The 17949-nt window shown below is 42.1% G+C and overlaps 1 protein-coding gene across 2 annotated transcripts in view; it reads right to left on the bottom strand.

Annotated features, from left to right (window-relative positions):
* The window catches only part of GAK (cyclin G associated kinase), a 191091-nt gene that overhangs the window by 83624 nt on the left and 89518 nt on the right, over positions 1 to 17949 (bottom strand). For both annotated transcript variants that reach the window (XM_082248017.1, XM_082248016.1), the window contains exons 10-11: positions 17218 to 17296; positions 5179 to 5302 (exon numbers count right to left, since the gene is read on the bottom strand). In XM_082248017.1, coding sequence (XP_082104143.1) covers positions 5179 to 5302; positions 17218 to 17296 — 203 coding nt within the window. The remainder of the gene's footprint in view (positions 1 to 5178; positions 5303 to 17217; positions 17297 to 17949) is intronic.

Genomic DNA, 17949 nt, shown 5'->3' with positions numbered 1-17949 from the left:
GTAATAATGGTTTAAGAGCTCTTCTTTTATTTATGGTGATAGCAGACCGATCCGCGAAGATTTGGTATTCGTGACCCTGAAAATTTAAGGATCCTTTCTCTCTAGCAGCTGATAAGAGCTGTTCCTTTGTACGGTAATAATGGAATTTAATGATGATGTCTCTGGGTGGACCCTTTGATTTTTTAGGAGATAAGGCGCGATGGACTCTGTCCATTTCCAGGCGTTCGACTGGAATAGCAGGTTGTAATTCCTGAAACAAGGCTAACATTGTCGCTTGTAAGTCAGTTATGGATTCAGGAATGCCTCTTATGCGCAAATTGGAGCGTCTTGCCCTGTTTTCAAAATCTTCTAGACAAGACTGAAGTACTAAGTTTTCCTCTTTAAGATTCTCAATTTCTGTATTTTCTGTGTAAAATTCTCAATATCCTCTATCCTTGTTTAAAGATTAGCTATGCGAGTACCCAGCTCCCTTATCTCTTTAGTCAGGCTATTAGTATTATGGCCAGAAGTCTGTTTAACCACTTAAGCCCCGGAAGATTTTACCCCCTTCCTGACCAGGGGGTATTTTGCGATTCAGCACTGCGTGACTTTAACGGACAATTGCGCGGTCGTGCGACGCTGTACCTAAACGAATTTGACGTCCTTTTTTTCCCACAAACAGAGCTTTCTTTTGGTGGTATTTGATCACCTGTGCGATTTTTTGATCACGCGCTATAAACAAAAAAAGTGCGTCAATTTTGCAAAAATAACAATATTTTTCACATTTTTTTATATGAAATTGCCCCAAAAAAAAAAAAGTAAAAATCAAAATTTTTTAAAATTTTCGGCCAATTTGTTTTATGCTACATATGTTTGGTAAAAAAAAAAAAAATCGCAAAAAGCGTATTTTGATTGGTTTGCGCAAAAGTTATCGCGTTTACTAACAAAGGGAAAGATTTTTGTTGTTTCTTTTTTTTAACGCGTAATGGCGGCGATCTGCGATTTTTTTTGCGGTACTGCGACATTGGGGCGGACAGATCGGACCCTTGACTGACATTTGTGACACTTTTGGGGTTACCAGTGACATTTCTACAGTAATCAGTGCTATACATTTGCACTGTTACTGTAAAAATACACTGGTTGTGAAGGGGTTAACTTTATTTGGAAGGGAGGGGCTGTGTGTATCCCTAGGGGCGTGCTTTCTACTGTGATTGGCTGTGGCTTGAGCTGTAAGGACACTGATCAACGGATCTACATACTAGATCCGTTTTATCAGTGTCTTTACAGCGAGGAGAATGACAGGCAGCTTGTTTACACAAGCTGCCTGACATTCTCCCTCTCCCCCGCCGATCGCAGAGTGACCGGCGGACATCGGGTCCGCTGGTCACACGCGCGGGGGGGGGGTCCGTGACAACGCGGGAGCGCGCCTCCGGGGGCGCGCGCTCGCTCCCTAGACCCTCACAAGCTAGTGACGTAGCCCTACGTCACTTTGCCTGTGAGGGGCTGACTGCCGACGTAGATCGGCGTTAGGCAGTCGGCAAGTGGTTAAGTGCCTTTTGAAACATACGTTCAATATGTGATAATATATTGGGAGAGACTGACTCAATGTCCTTTTCATCCTGTGAAACTGAGGTATTGCGGACTGTTTCAGTTTGATATGTGAGGAGAGGAGGGAATAGTTTCACTGCTGTGTCAGTGCTGTGAGGTGATTCTGAGGCGGCTGAGGGAGAGGGAGTTGACGCCATTTTAATTGAGGCTCTGGACAGCACTTCCTTGCCACTTTTAGACTTAAATTTAGTCAGAGACCCGCTGAAAACCATACCTTTATGTACAGCACAGTTTCCTATACTAATGCTGTAAAAACTGAGTGAATATTCGGCGGGCAGCTGCTGCTGTATGTGGTTTTCTGTCCCCTAGGAGTGGAGCATCAGCCAGACATGTCTGTGCTTGAAGACTCCGCCTGTTCTCCTTTGTTTTCAACTAGATAGATACCGAGACTTAAAATCTCTTTAGCATCTGGTTCACCCTTAAGTGTGTTGGATGCCTGTTTTCCCTATAGTGAGGTAAAAGCCGGCAGCAAAAACCAGGCATCAAATTAAATGTTGGATTCAGCGGTATCTCAGGAATACAAAGAACAATGATGTGGGCACTGGGATAGGTAAGTATTTTTTTGTTTTAGTATAGAGCCAACAGTCACTTTAGGGTACTACACCACACAAGTCCAAGTCCAGAAAGTAAAAGAATAAGTATTCAGGGTTTTGGCCATAAATTCCTGTAACACTGAATAATTATTTTAAAGTGCATTTCCGCTTTTGCAGCCAAATTTGGAGAACACCTAGTTTATATTTGTTACATGTTCCCATTAACATAGCATAACTTAAAAAAGAAAAAAAAAATAATGGTTACCTTAAGTCAGGGGTCTCCAAACTATGGCCTTCCAGTTATTTAGGAACTACAATTCCCATCATAACTAGTCGTACCTGTGAATGTCAGAGTTTTACAATGAGTCATGAGATGTGTAGTTCCGCAACAGCTGGAGGGCCGTAGTTTGGAGATCCCTGCCTCAAGCGCTTTGAAAATAATATATATATATATATATATATATATATATATATATATACACATACATATACATATACATATACAACATATACACAGACACACACATACAGTATTTCCCAAAAGTGAGTACACCCATCACATTTTTGTAAATATTTTATTATATCTTTTCATGTGACAACACTGAAGAAATTAAACTTCTGCTACAATGTAAAGTAGTGAGTGTACACCTTGCATAACAGTGTAAATTTGCTGTCCCCTCAAAATAACAACACACAGCCATTAATGTCTAAACCGCTGGCAACAACAGTGAGTACACCCCTAAGTCAAAATGTCCAAATTGGGCCCAAAGTGTCAATATTTTGTGTGCCCACCATATTTTTCAAGCACTGCCTTAACCCTCTTGGGCATGGAAGTTCACCAGAGCTTCACAGGTTGCCACTGGAGTGCCCTTCCACTCCTCCATCATGACATCTCGGAGCTGGTGGATGTTAGAGACCTTGCGCTCCTCCACCTTCCATTTCAGGATGCCCCACAGATGCGCAATAGGGTTTAGGTCTGGAGACATGCTTGGCCAGTCCATCATCTTTACCCTCAGCTTCTTTAGCAAGCCAGTGGTCGTCTTGGAGGTGTGTTTGGGGTCGTTATGTTGGAATACTGCCCTGTGGCCCAGTCTCCCAAGGGAGGGGATCATGCTCTGCTTCAGTAGGTCACAGTACATGTTGGCATTCATTCCCCCAATGAACTGTAGCTCCCCAGTGCCGGCAGCACTCATGCAGCCCCAGACCATGACACTCCGACCACCATGCTTGACTGTAGAAAAGACAACCTTGTCTTTGTACTCCTCACCTGGTTGCCGCCACACACACTTGACACCATCTGAACCAAATAAGTTTATCTTGGTCTCATCAGACCACAGGATATGGTTCCAGTAATCCTGTCCTTAGTCTGCTTGTCTTCAGCAAACTATTTGTGGGCTTTCTTGTGCATCATCTTTAGAAGAGGCTTCCTTCTGGGACAACAGCCATGATGACCAATATGATGCAGTATGCGGCGTATGGTGTTACCCCCCCCCCCCCCCCCTCAACCTCTGCAGCAATGCTGGCAGCACTCCTACCTGTATTTCCCAAAGGCAATCTCTGGATATGGCGCTGAGCACGAGCACTCAACTTCTTTGGTCGACCATGGCGAGGCCTGTTTGGAGTGGAACCTGTCCTGTTAAACCACTGTATGGTCTTGGCCACCATGCTGCAGCTCAGATTCAGGGTCTTGGCAATCTTCTTATAGCCTAGTTCATCTTTATGAAGTGCAACAATCCTTTTTTTCAGATCCTCAGAGCTCTTTTCCATGAAGTGTCATGTTGAACTTCAAGTGACCAGTTTGAGCGAGAGAGCGATAACCAAATTTAACACACCTGTTCCCCATTCACACCTGAGACCTTGTAACACTAACGAGTCACATGACATCAGGGTGGTGAAATAGCTAATTTTGCTTAATTTGCACATTTTCACTTAGGGGTGTACTCACTTTTGTTGCCAGTGGTTTAGACATTATTGGCTGTGTATTGAGTTATTTTGAGGGGACAGCAAATTTACACTGTTGTACAAGCTGTACACTCACTACTTTACATTGTAGCATTGTCATTTCTCCAGTGTTGTCAAATAAAAGATATTATAAAATAATTACAAAAATGTTAAGGGTGGAATCACTTTTGTGAGATACTGTGTGTGTGTGTATATATATATATATATATATATATATATATATATACACACACATATATACATATATATATATATATATATACACACATATATACACATACATACATACACACACACTTACACTTCAAAAAAATTAAAGGGTACACTTTGAAAACACATGAGATCTTATTAGGAAAAATATCATGCTGGATATCTATACGGATATGGACTGGGTAAGGAGTTAGGATGCCATATCTTTTGATGAAAAAGAAAATTATCAACCTAGAGGAGAGCTGAATTCAAAGACACCCCGAAAATCAAAGTGAAAAGATTATGCAGCAGGCTAGTCCATTTTGCTAAAATTTCATTGCAGCAACTCAAAATGGTACTCAAATGGTTTGTATGGCCCCCATGTGCTTGTATGCATGCCTGACAATGTCGGGGCATGCTCCTAACGAGACGACCAAAGGTTTCCTTGGGCATTTCCTCCCATATCTGGACCAGGGCACCACTGAGTTCCTGAACAGACTGAGGTGCAACCTGGTGGCGTTGGATGGGCGGAAACATAATGTACCAGAGGTGTTCTATTGACTTTAGGTCAGGTGAGCATGAGGGCAATTCAATGGTATCGATTTTGTCATCCTCCAGGAAATGGCGGCATACTCTTGTCAAATAAGGCATGGCATTGTCGTGCACCAGGAGGAACCCAGGACCCACTCGACCAGCGTAGGGTATGCCAATGGGTCCAAGGATTTCATCCTGATACCTAATGGCAGTCAGGGTGCCATTGTCTAGCCTGTAGAGGTCTGTGTGTCCCTAATTTACTGCTCCTAATTTTGTAAACCAAAAACCGATGTACAAAATGATGCTGTTTTGCAGGAACTTCAACACACATTAAAAACAATATGAAGAAATTGAAATCATTTGACTTTCTTACTTGGTGACTGACTGGATAACCTTCGAAGACGTATCTTTAATATTAGTGAAAAATCGCTCTGTGCCCCCTTTCAAGATGTCAAAAAAACCTCCTGAATTTTGGTCATCATCTCCAAGAGTAACACCTGTAGTAAATTACAAAAATATATTTAGGTGGTTTTACATGCAAGATAAAAATACACATTATTATAATAATATTCATGACAAGCATTAACAAAGCAGTTTTTCTTTTGCTAAACCTCCCACCCAAAACATAATTGCATTACTTGTTGATTTAGCCAGAAATATACACTCTTCTGCCATAAAACCTACCTGTGCTTGAAGATCTGAATTAAACTAACATTAAAAGGTTTGCTTTTTTTTCCTTTAAATTAGTAAACAGGTCATGCTCACTTGCTTTGTGCAATGGTTTTGCGCAGAGCAGACCCGATTCCCTTCTTCTGGGGTCCAGGCTCCTGTTCTTTGGCAGGTACCCCCACAAGTCACTTCTTATGGGGGCACTAATGCAGGCTAGCTCCCATGCCGCATTATCTGAGTCCAATGACAGAGACTGAGCAGCTAGGCCCCAACCCCCGTCACAGAATTTAATTGACAGCAGTGGGAGCCAATGGCTGCTATGAATCTGCGCAATGAGGTGGGACAGAGTCAGGAGGGCCGCTGCTATCATGCACATTGCTGGATTGGGCTCAGGTAAGTATAAGGGGGGTTAGGGGGAACACATTCCGCACAGAAGGCTTTGTACATTAATGCACAAAATACATTAAGGTAAAAAAAACTAAAACCCCCCTGTAAATGTTTGTACCTATAGGTAAGCCTATAATAAGGCTTACCTAGAGGTACTGTACATACAGTGCCTTGCGAAAGTATTCGGCCCCCTTGAACTTTTTGACCTTTTGCCACATTTCAGGCTTCAAACAAAGATATAAAACTGTAACTTTTTGTGAAGAATCAACAACAAGTGGGACACAATCATGAAGTGGAACTAAATTTATTGGATATTTCAAACTTTTTTAACAAATAAAAAAATGAAAAATTGGGCGTGCAAAATTATTCAGCCCCCTTAAGTTAATACTTTGTAGCGCCACCTTTTGCTGCGATTACAGCTGTAAGTCGCTTGGGGTATGTCTCTATCAGTTTTGCACATCAAGAGACTGAAATTTTTGCCCATCTTCCCATCAATTTTAACCATCTTCCCTGTCCCTGCTGAAGAAAAGCAGGCCCAAACCATGATGCTGCCACCACCATGTTTGACAGTGGGGATGGTGTGTTCAGGGTGATGAGCTGTGTTGCTTTTACGCCAAACAGAACATTTTGCATTGTTGTCAAAAAGTTCGATTTTGGTTTTAATCTGACCAGAGCACCTTCTTCCACATGTTTGGTGTGTCTCCCAGGTGGCTTGTGGCAAACTTTAAAACGGCACTTTTTTTGGATATCTTTAAGAAATGGCTTTCTTCTTGTCACTCTTCCATAAAGGCCAGATTTGTGCAGTATACGACTGATTGTTGTCCTATGGACAGAGTCTCCCACCTCAGCTGTAGATCTCTGCAGTTCATCCAGAGTGATCATGGGCCTCTTGGCTGCATCTTTGATCAGTTTTCTCCTTGTATGAGCTGAAAGTTTAGAGGGACGGCCAGGTCTTCGTAGATTTGCAGTGGTCTGATACTCCTTCCATTTCAATATTATCGCTTGCACAGTGCTCCTTGGGATGTTTAAAGCTTGGGAAATCTTTTTGTATCCAAATCCGGCTTTAAACTTCTCCACAACAGTATCTCGGACCTGCCTGGTGTGTTCCTTGTTCTTCATGATGCTCTCTGCGCTTTAAACGGACCTCTGAGACTATCACAGTGCAGGTGCATTTATACGGAGACTTGATTACACACACAGGTGGATTCTATTTATCATCATTTGTCATTTAGCTCAACATTGGATCATTCAGAGATCCTCACTGAACTTCTGGAGAGAGTTTGCTGCATTGAAAGTAAAGGGGCTGAATAATTTTGCACGCCCAATTTTTCAGTTTTTTATTTGTTAACAAAGTTTGAAATATCCAATAAATTTCGTTCCACTTCATGATTGTGTCCCACTTTTTGTTGATTCTTCACAAAAAAATACAGTTTGTATCTTTATGTTTGAAGCCTGAAATGTGGCAAAAGGTCGCAAAGTTCAAGGGGGCCGAATACTTTCGCTAGGCACTGTATTTCCAAAGCTTGCACTGTTTAGGAGATATTTACATTGCATGCAGCCGATGATGTCATTGGTGCATGGGCTCTGAAGGAACAGCTGCCCGTGCCGTTTCTTCAGAGCCCTGTGCCGCGACCGGCGGCTCCCACGCGCATGCATTGTAGTGAAATCACGCGGCTATGACCAGTAGCACAGCTGGAGCCCACAGACCCAGAAGAAATACGGGCGAAGTTAATTGCGGTCTCCAGCGGGGGGGACGTGGGCTTTGTTTGCAGGTTAAGTGTCACATAATGTGCTAGTATGCGTTGCAGGTAACCAGAAAGAAAAACAAATTTCCAGACTATTTCTTCTTTAAAGAATGTGAACCCTTTACCTTGTAAAGCAACCCATTCAGGGCAAAGCAGAAATGAAAGGCAAAACAAAACTATTGTGTGTGCGTGCACGTGTATATATATATATATACACACACACACACACACACACACACACACACACACACACACACACACACATATATATATATACACATACAGACATACACAGACATACACACACATAGAACTGGATTTTTGTACTTACCGTAAAATGCTTTTCTCTGAAGTTCATTGACAGACGCAGCTCCATATCTTCTTAGACAGTTGGGTTATGCTCCTCCAATGAGGAATAGGCATTAGGCAGGAAAAAGCTTTACCACCCCTATGGGGGCTGTCCCTGCAGGCATAACCCCACACACTCTGCTACAGCAGCCAGTTTTGTCCCAGCAGGGAACTAGGTTCTATTCCTAAACTAGGCAGAAACAAACTGGCTGCTGTAGCAGAATGTGTGGGGCTATGCCTGCAGGGACAGCCCCCATAGGCGTAGTAAAGCTTTTTCCTGCCTAGTGCTTATTCCTGATTGGAGGAACATAAGCATAACCCAATGGTCTAAGAAGATATGGAGCTGCGTCTGTCAATTAACAATTGAGAGGAAAAAAAAAAAAAAAAAATAATATATATTATATATATATATATATATATATATATATATATATATATATATATACACACACACACACACACACACACACACAGTAAAACCTTGGATTGCAAGCATAATTCGTTCCGGAAACATGCTTGTAATCCAAAGCACTCGTATATCAAAGCGAATTTCCCCATAAGAAATAATGGAAACTCAGATGATTCGTTCCACAACCATTTATTCATAAATCCTTCAGTTTATAGTCCATATAAAAAGATTATAGCATTGCGATAGGTTATATAACCATAAAATGTCCATTCACAAATAGCCGCTTCCACAAGGGGATTAGAAGCAAAATCCAGCAGGAGCTACAGAGTATCAAAGAGAAGAGAGGTGCCTCTAAGTGTAGCAATATGGTTCCATTTAATGAAGGTACAACATTTAGCAACTCACATGGTTGATGAATAAAACAGGCACATCTAAGTATGCAGGCATCTGGGGTAAAGCTGTCCACATAGACCATCTTCTGCACCGCCGGCTGCCAGTCTGTAATCCTGACAGGGAAGACCACCCTGCAGTAAAGCGAGGGGAAGCATGGAAAGGATGACGTAAATGGCGGTACGGAGGATGGTCTATGTGGACAGCTTTAGCCTGGATGCCTGCATCCTTAGATGTGCTTGTTCCAATCATCAACCATGTGAGTTGCTAAATGTTGTACCTTCATTAAATGTAACCATATTGCTACAGTTAAAGGCGCCTCTCTTTTCTTTTATACTCAGCTGTGACTTGAGGCTACTTGTATATCAAGACAGACATCGCTTGTATATCAAGTCAAAATTTATTTGAAAATTTTGCTTGTCTTGCAAAGCTCTCTTAAACCAAGATACTCTCAAACCAAGGTTTTACTGTATGTATTTACATAGTTACATAGTTACATAGTAGGTGAGGTTGAATAAAGACAATAGTCCATCCAGTTCAACCTGTGTAGGTGTGTGTGACTGTAATCATCTTACATAGCCCTTTATCTCCTGATCCTTGAGATGTAAGTCTAAGAGTCTTTTGAAAGTCACCATACTACCCGCAGAAACCACCTCTTGTGGTAGACAATTCCACAATCTTGTAGCCCTAACAGTAAAGAACCCCCCACGTTGCCTGAGGTTAAAACGCTTCTCCTCTAATCGCATTGTATGTCCTCGAGTCCTCATGCAATTCCTTCGAATGAACAGCTTTTTTTCTAAGCTGAGATCCCCATTAAGATATTTATAAATTGCTATCATGTCCCCTCTCAGACGTCTCTTCTCCAGGGAAAATAAATCGAGCGATTGCAGCCGCTCTTCATAGGTAAGGTCCTCCAATCCCCTAATTAGTTTAGTTGCCCTTCTCTGGACTCTCTCCAGCTCCAACACATCCCTCCTGAGGACTGGCGACCAGAACTGGACAGAATACTCCAGATGCGGTCGGACCAGAGTTTTATAAAGTGGAAGGATTATAGTCTTATCTCTGGAATACATCCCTTTCTTTATGCATGCTAATATTCTGTTGGCTTTGGAAGCTGCCGCTTGGCATTGCATGCTGTTGCCTAATCTATCATCAACCAAGACTCCCAGATCTTTCTCCATTTTTGAGTCCCCCAAGGGTTCCCCTCCTAACATGTATTGTGTTTTTATGTTTTTGGTCCCCAAGTGCAAAACCTTACACTTCTCCACGTTAAACCTCATTTGCCATGTCGTTGCCCACTCCGTAATTTTGTCCAGGTCATTCTGTAGGATATCTGCTTCATGCTGTGCTGTTATTGCCCTGGCCAATTTTGTGTCATCTGCAAAAATTGATAACGAACTACTGATCCCGTCCTCAATGCTGTTTATGAATAAATTGAACAAGGTTGGTCCCAGGACTGAGCCCTGGGGCACCCCGCTTACTACCTCAGCCCAGTCTGAGTATGCGCTGTTTATTACCACCCTTTGTATGTATGTATATGTATATATATATATTATATATATATATATATATATATATATATATATATATATATATACACACACACACACACACACATATATACACACATACGTATATACATATACACACACACACACTAGGGATGTAACGATATTGACGGTATCGCGCTATCGTGTCTCGATATCGTCGTGGTTGGGTTACAATATTAAAAGGACAGGTGTCCGTCAAAAAGCAAGAGGAATAATAAAAGGCTTTGCTTCCAAGAGCTAAAGAGCAACTGTTAGTCATTAATAATAAAGTGTTCAGTGTTTATATATTAATTTATATAAGCATCATTTGTACAATAGTTTTCAGGTAGAGCAATTTTTTGCACCTGACAGCGCTGCCCTTTTTTTATGCTGCATCTTTACTCCTGTCTGCTCTCTCAACACAGTCCCGCGGAACATATCATTGTTAACTACATAGACCATGATCCTTTGCGCTGTGTCGTCACAACAACCGTTGTTAAGCCAATAGGATTGCACGCTGCACGCTGTGTCACTGCCCAGTGTCCACTAGTGTCCACACAAGCTCACAGCAAGCCAGCATGGCCGACAGCGATACTTATAAGGATGAAAACAACAACCCCGAATTTGAGATTGTGCCAGCCCCTGCAGCTTTTAAATCAGATGTCTGGAAACATTTTGATTTCGCCGTGTCAAAAAACGCAAAAGGAGAGAAGGTGGTGGACAGACAATGGACTATGTGCAAGCACTGCCACAGTAAACTGCGATACAACACAGGAAACACAAGCAACATGCGAAGTCATCTGACGACCCATCATCCCGAAAAGTTTGCAGATTCTCTCACAAAAAAAGTCCTGTCCGGTCAAAAAACCCTGAAGGAGGCATTTTCAACAACTATGCCACACAACAGCGCAAGGGCTCAAGAAATCACGAGGTACATCGCGGAATACATAGCATGTGATTTACGTCCCTTTTCTGCAGTAGATGGCAGAGGATTTAAAAGGTTAGTGGCCAAGCTTGAGCCGAAGTATCAAATGCCTTCGCGGGCTCATTTTAGTCAAACTGTGTTCCCTGCTCTTTACCGTGAGACAAAAGAACGTGTCATGTTGAACCTTAAACAGTCTGAGTGCATTGCTATTACCACTGATGGGTGGACTTCCAGAGCGACTCAGTTACATCACTATTAAGGCACATGTTTTGACGAGTGAATGGGAAATGCAGAGTTACCTTTTACAAACTAGACAGCTTAGCGAATCACACACTGGCGTAAACATAGCTGAAGTCCTTAAATCTGCAGTCAAAGAGTGGGGGGTGGACAAGATTGGAACAAGGATTGCTGTTGTTACTGACAACGCAAGCAACATGTGAGTAGCAGTAAAGGAAGCCGAACTGTCCCCTCACATACGGTGCTTTGCGCTCACACTAAACCTGGCCTCCCAAGCAGGTTTAAAGGTCAACGCAGTGAGCCGCCTCCTCGGTAGAGTCAGACGTGTAGCAAGTTTTTTTCACCGCAGTTCTACAGCCACTGCCGTGCTGACCACCAAACAAAAACTACTCAATCTCCCTGTACATAAACTCATTATTGATGTAGTGACAAGATGGAATAGCTCTCTGGACATGGTGGAGCGCTATTTTGAACAGCAACAAGCTGTTGCTGCAGCCCTACTGAGTGATGAACTGAGACACAAATCACGTGAAATTGACACTTTGGACACATCTGACATTGCAAATGCAGAGGATCTTGTGAAGATTCTTTTACCAATAAAAAAGGCCACAACTGTTCTCTGTGATGAGTTGCAACCAACAATATCTCTCATTTCACCACTAAAACAAATGATTCAAAACAGCATGGCCACAGATAATCATGACTCAAATGCCATTGCTCAGATGAAGGTAGCCATTCTGAAGGATCTTACTGACAGATACCAAGGAGAGGATGAAAAGTTCATGCAGGAGAGCAGTGCTTTGGATCCACGCTTTCGGACCCTGCAACATCTAGGCAGTGGAGAGAGAGAGGACGTCTTTGAAAGAATACATTTCAAAGCATCACAGATGCAACAACAGGTAAAAAATGTTAACGCTGTGCCATAGAGAAAATTGAGGGAAATACAATAAAATGTAACAAAATGCTGATATAATGTCTTTTTATCATTTATGAACCAGGACCAAGATGATGTGCTGCCCAGAAGCCCACATCCAGCAGATCTGGACGACAGCAGCGCAAGCTTTGTGCCTCCACTTAAGAAGAAGCATGCCCTTGAGGACCTCCTTGGCTCTTCTTTTAGCAGTAATCAAGTCACAGGTGGAATTCAGGCAGAAATTGACTCTTACTGCAAAGAAGCATTAGTTTCTCTGTCTGCTTGCCCTCTTAAGTGGTGGAGAGACAATGCAGGGCGGTATCCTATTCTGTCTTCATTAGCAAAGACCTACCTGTGTATAACCGCTATCTCAGTGCCCAGTGAAAGGGTATTTTCAACAGCAGGGGATATTGTAAATGCCCAGAGGTCTCTTCTTCTCCCTTGCAATGTAGATCTTTTGATTTTTCTAAAGAAAAACTTGAACATTAGCTAAAGTATAGTTCAGTGTTTTTCAGAAGGCTTTTTGCCAGACAGTTTAAGGATTTTTTTTACTGTTTTTTTTTTTTTTTCTTGCAGTGTAGATATTTTGATCTTTCTGATGAAAAACGTGAACATAAGCTAAATGATAGGTCAGTGTTTTTTTAAAGGCTTTTTGACTGACTATTTTATTTAAGTTATGTTCCTAAATACCAGTTTTAAAAGGCTGCCTTTATTTGCCTTGCACATTTAAACCTGACTTAACTTGATCTTTGTTTGCACTTAAAGGGAATTGCCTATTGTTTATTTACAATTGTTCTAGCTGCTTCTTAACTTGAACATTGCACAGAAGAATAAGTTATGCAACCAAATATTATATTACTATACACTTATTGATGTTCCTGACTACAACTTGCACTTTAAAAGCACTATGTGTATGTGATCAGTGTTTTATGTTGTCATGGATCCATAAATACAACAATAAATTGCCTGTTGACTGGCAAAAGCAGAATAAATGTCGGTATTTTTTCGCTATTATCATCACAAAAACTATCGTGAGCTATTTAACAATACCGTGAGCTTTTCCACAATATCGCAATAAATATCGTACCGTGTGGTCAATATCGAAATTGTATCGTACCGTGAGATTTTGATATCGTTACATCCCTAACACACACATACATATATACATACATACATACATACACACTTTTTTCTTTTTTTGTTTATAAGCGATAATATAATCTCTCTTCTCAGCTTTTATAGGGGCTTTGAGAGAGAGTGAAAAAGCAGTACACTAACTTTTTCCAGTGAAAGCCAGAAAAACGGACCACATTTGGATAGATGTGTTCTCATGCTTAGCATAGTCAGTTTTAAATAGGAAAACAAGGGGACTATTGGAAAATTCACACAAAAAAGAAATACAAAAGAGACCAGGATACTTTTTTGACACAAGTACATTATACAACAGACCCATGTCAGGAATTTGAAATTTTGGGGTAAGAAACATTTTAAAGATCTCTGACTATTACTAGACTAACATGACTTTTAAATGTCTGCTATGTGAATAGGCTTTTTTAATTACATTCAAGAAGAACAACAATTTGTATATGTTGATATTTGTCCTGATCACCTGTTGAGCAATTCTAGCCACTACAAATATAAATACAATAGAAAGCAAATTCTATTACTTTACCAGTATTTTTATCTTACTAATTTATTCTAGGAAAAGGTTTGCCTCAAAAATGACGACTGGATCAGACACCCCTCATCCTGTTGTGTCTGAAGCTGGTTATAAACTGAGCAAATTTTGGCCAGTTCCTGTTGAACTGTCCCAAATTAATTTCATAAACAGCTGGCTGAACGGAGGCTGAAACCCATCTGATGCAGCCACTGTTTGGGTTTTGCAACAATTGCTGGTGCTGGCTGTCAAAATACAAATGCCGGCACTGGCACTGTAGATATTCTATCCGTGTTATCAGTGTATGGCCAGCTTAAGGCAACCTACAAGGGGCCGATGTTGTGGTGATTGGTTCATGTATGGACTTGGGTAACATATGAGCAGCTGCTGGTCTTTCCCTTATCCCTAATAGACAACGTTGTCTTTTTTTCATTTTCCTGGTTCACTTTGACATGCTGTGGTTATGTCTTTTATTATTCAATCAAGGTTTCAATAAAGGTCTGTTTTAATGCTCCGTGTGTCCATCTATTAACCCACTTTTTCTTGTGTACACCATACTTCCTAGGTGTTACACATTCCTTTTTGTATATAACATACAAGAAGTTAAGAAGCAACCCTCCCGCTAGATGCAGATATAAAACAGCCTAAGGCATCTCTCCTTCGCAGGCCATGCCCCCTTCTACATCCACAATGCGGTCGGGCTGGGAGTTTGGCTGCTTAACCAGCTTAGCGGTAACCCCGAGCGTGACTCGGGGTGGATTTTCCCTGCTATTATCGGTATCCCCGAGTCACGCTCAGGGTGGATGTGCAGAGCGAGCAGCGGTATCACATACCTTCTCCTGACGATCCAGCGATGATCTCCCATTGCTGTGATCGCCAGCCGAGATCCCCGCCGCGCCGTCCGTCGCTCTGATGACTTCCTGGTTCCGTTCCCTGCAGCAGCAATGCTGCATGGGAGCGGAACTAGGGAGGGAAATTCAATGAGAGGATTACACTGTATCACTTTGGTAAAAGACACAGTGCCCTTTCAGTGCCCCTTGCCATTGTCATTTGTGAGAAATAAAATCATTTGAAAATGGCTTCAAAAAAGCGCTGTCCTACATATGCGCTTTTGGATGAGATGAGCGACTGCAACAGCGGCAGCGACACGGAGCTGCTCGCAGAACAGAGTGACAGTGAGTCGTGGGGAACACGGAGCTGCTCGCAGAACAGAGTGACAGTGAGTCGTGGGGAGATTTGTCATCTGACTCTGACACCGACACTGATCCAGAAAGTGACGCCGATGATCCCGCACCTGACCTAAGTGATGTGCGCACTTTGTGCCCTCTAAACTGCGATGCGGACCAGGCAGCGCCCCCGAGATTCTGATTCACTGGATCTCCTGGGATGAAGGTTGATGTGGAGAGTGACAACCCTCTGGCGTACCTGAAGTTATTTCTAACTGAGGAGGTAATTCTAAAAATAGTCACTGAAACCAACCGCTACCATGAGCAGCAATCCGCTACGCTGCGTGCCAGATTTTCCCGATCCAGAAAATGGCAACCGGTCAGTAAAGAGGACATCTGGCAGTTTCTGGGACTCATCATCCTTCAGGGGGTGGTGGGGAAACCGCTCCAGAAATGGTATTGGACCACCAATAAGATGCTGGCCACTCCATTTTTTGGCACAGTGATATCCGAATACCGTTTTTCACTGATCATGAAAAATTTGCATTTTGCCAACAACGAAGAGTTTGATGAGGCCACGCATCCTGCGCCCAAACTCAAAAAAATCTGGGAGGTGTGCCAAATGATTGTCATCAACTTCCAGCGGACCTATGTGCCAGACAGGGGTGTCAGTGTGGACGAAAGTCTGATGGCCTACAAGGGACGCCTGAGCTGGATACAATTTATTGCATCCAAAAGAGCGCAGTTCGGGATCAAATTTTATATGCTCTGTGAATCATCCACCGGATATATCTGGAATGCTATCATTTACACCGGGAAAGGTACCAAGTTCAATCCCAGGTACAGCAGCTATGGGATGGCCACATCCCCTGTCCTTTCACTGCTCAACCAGGGATATTGCGTGACAACGGACAATTTTTACACCTCTCCGGAACTTTATGAGGTTTTGCTCCTAAACAAAACAGATGGGTATGGTACTGTTAGGCCAAACCGGCGTGACATGCCATCAATGTTTAGCAGGAAAAAGCTAAAAAAAGGAGAGATGTTGCCTTTCAAAAGGGTAAAATGATGGCAATGCGGTGGCGAGACAAAAAGGATGTGTGTCTCATGAGCACCGTGCACAGCACCTCCACTGCCATGGTCCGCACAAAACACGGAACAGATGTGCTGAAGCCGCAAGTCGTGATCGACTATAATCACGCAATGGGAGTTGTCGACCGAGGCAATGATATTTTACACGGCGATGCGGAAGCAACAAAAAAAGTACTACAAAAAGATTTTCAGGCATCTCCTTGAACAGTGCCTTTGGAACGCCTATATCCTTTACAAAGCCAACACTACCATACCTCTTGTTCATTCGGACTTTATCTGGAAGGTGGCTGAGCAGATTTTCATCAACCACCCGACGCCATCATCAGTATCTGCTAACAGACCCGGACGACGCGCTGTTGACGTTGGCAATCCAGAACGCCTGACAGGTCGTCATTTTGTGGACTTTGTACCGCCCACACCAAGAAAGTTAGCGCCTACCAGGATGTGCGTCGTTTGCTGTTCTAAGAAGGATGGCAATGGAAGAAAAGTCCGAAAAGGAAACAAGGTACTATTGTCCAGATTGCAACGTCAGACTTTGTCTAGTTCCATGCTTCTAACTGTTTCACACTCAGGATGTGTATTGAATTTCTTTGTTTGATAAAATTTCATTATTTTTCATTGCATTATTGAATAAAATTATATTATTGATTAGATTATAATTCATGTGTTTGTGTTTCAAATTTATCACATCTGGGATGTCTACTAGAGTCTTGTTTTGGTAAGTTTTAAGTCAGTAATTACTAAGAATTGTAGGCCTTTAATACAGAACGCCAAATTTCCATGCAAAAAATTGTACCGCTTTCGGTACATAATTCCTGATATAATCATACCACCAGGGAGGTTAACTGGCAAAACTATAAAAGTGGGTAACGAAAAACAAAAGTAAAATAAAAAAATAATTATATACACACACACACACACACATACTTAATAATACATACATACCTGGCTGCCCAACAGGTTTAGAGGGTAACAACACTTTCTGATTCACAGTATTGCCATATCCACCATTTTGCTCCAGCAGCTGTAAAAACACACACAAAATTGACAACTGAACATAGACATACAAGTAAAATAGGATTTTCACCAAAAAAATATTTTTCTCAGAGTTCATTGTGGGACACAGTTTTATGGATAATAAGCAACCATGGGTTATACTGCCACCTACAGAAGAAATGTACACTAGGCACATAATTGAAGCCCCCTGTAAGCAATAACCTCACACACCTGCTCAGTTGAAGAAGAAAGCTGTCCAGTGAGAAAGATTATACGAAAGGAGGGGGCTGTGTGGATTTTACAGTGTGCAGAGGTTCTGTCTCCATTAGGAAAACTTGTGAACTGATTCCATCAAGCTCTATTTGATCATTAGCTGTGGTGGTAAATAATATATGGTGAGTCCATGCACGTCTCGGGAGCACAAGTGTTATGGACATAAGTGGATGAATTTATTTTTGAAGCTCATTTGGACATTTTTTTGCAGTTTATATTATGTGCTTAACTGAAGACACAATTGGAGCAGAGCACACCACTGCAGCAGCTCTGGTCCCAAAAACTCAGCAAGGAATACCCAGAATTACTGGGAGCCTTCAATAGTGGAGTGCTTCACTAACTGCATCACAGATGGGATGCCACTTTTGACCGCAGGACCACTGTAGAAAGATCACCAATTTACAAAAT

The sequence above is a fragment of the Pelophylax lessonae genome (assembly GCF_965119305.1).
Source record: "Pelophylax lessonae genome assembly, chromosome: 1".
Lineage (NCBI taxonomy): Eukaryota > Metazoa > Chordata > Amphibia > Anura > Ranidae > Pelophylax > Pelophylax lessonae.
The sequence above is the reverse complement of the archived record's forward strand: the minus strand, read 5'-3'. Positions and strand labels throughout refer to the sequence as shown.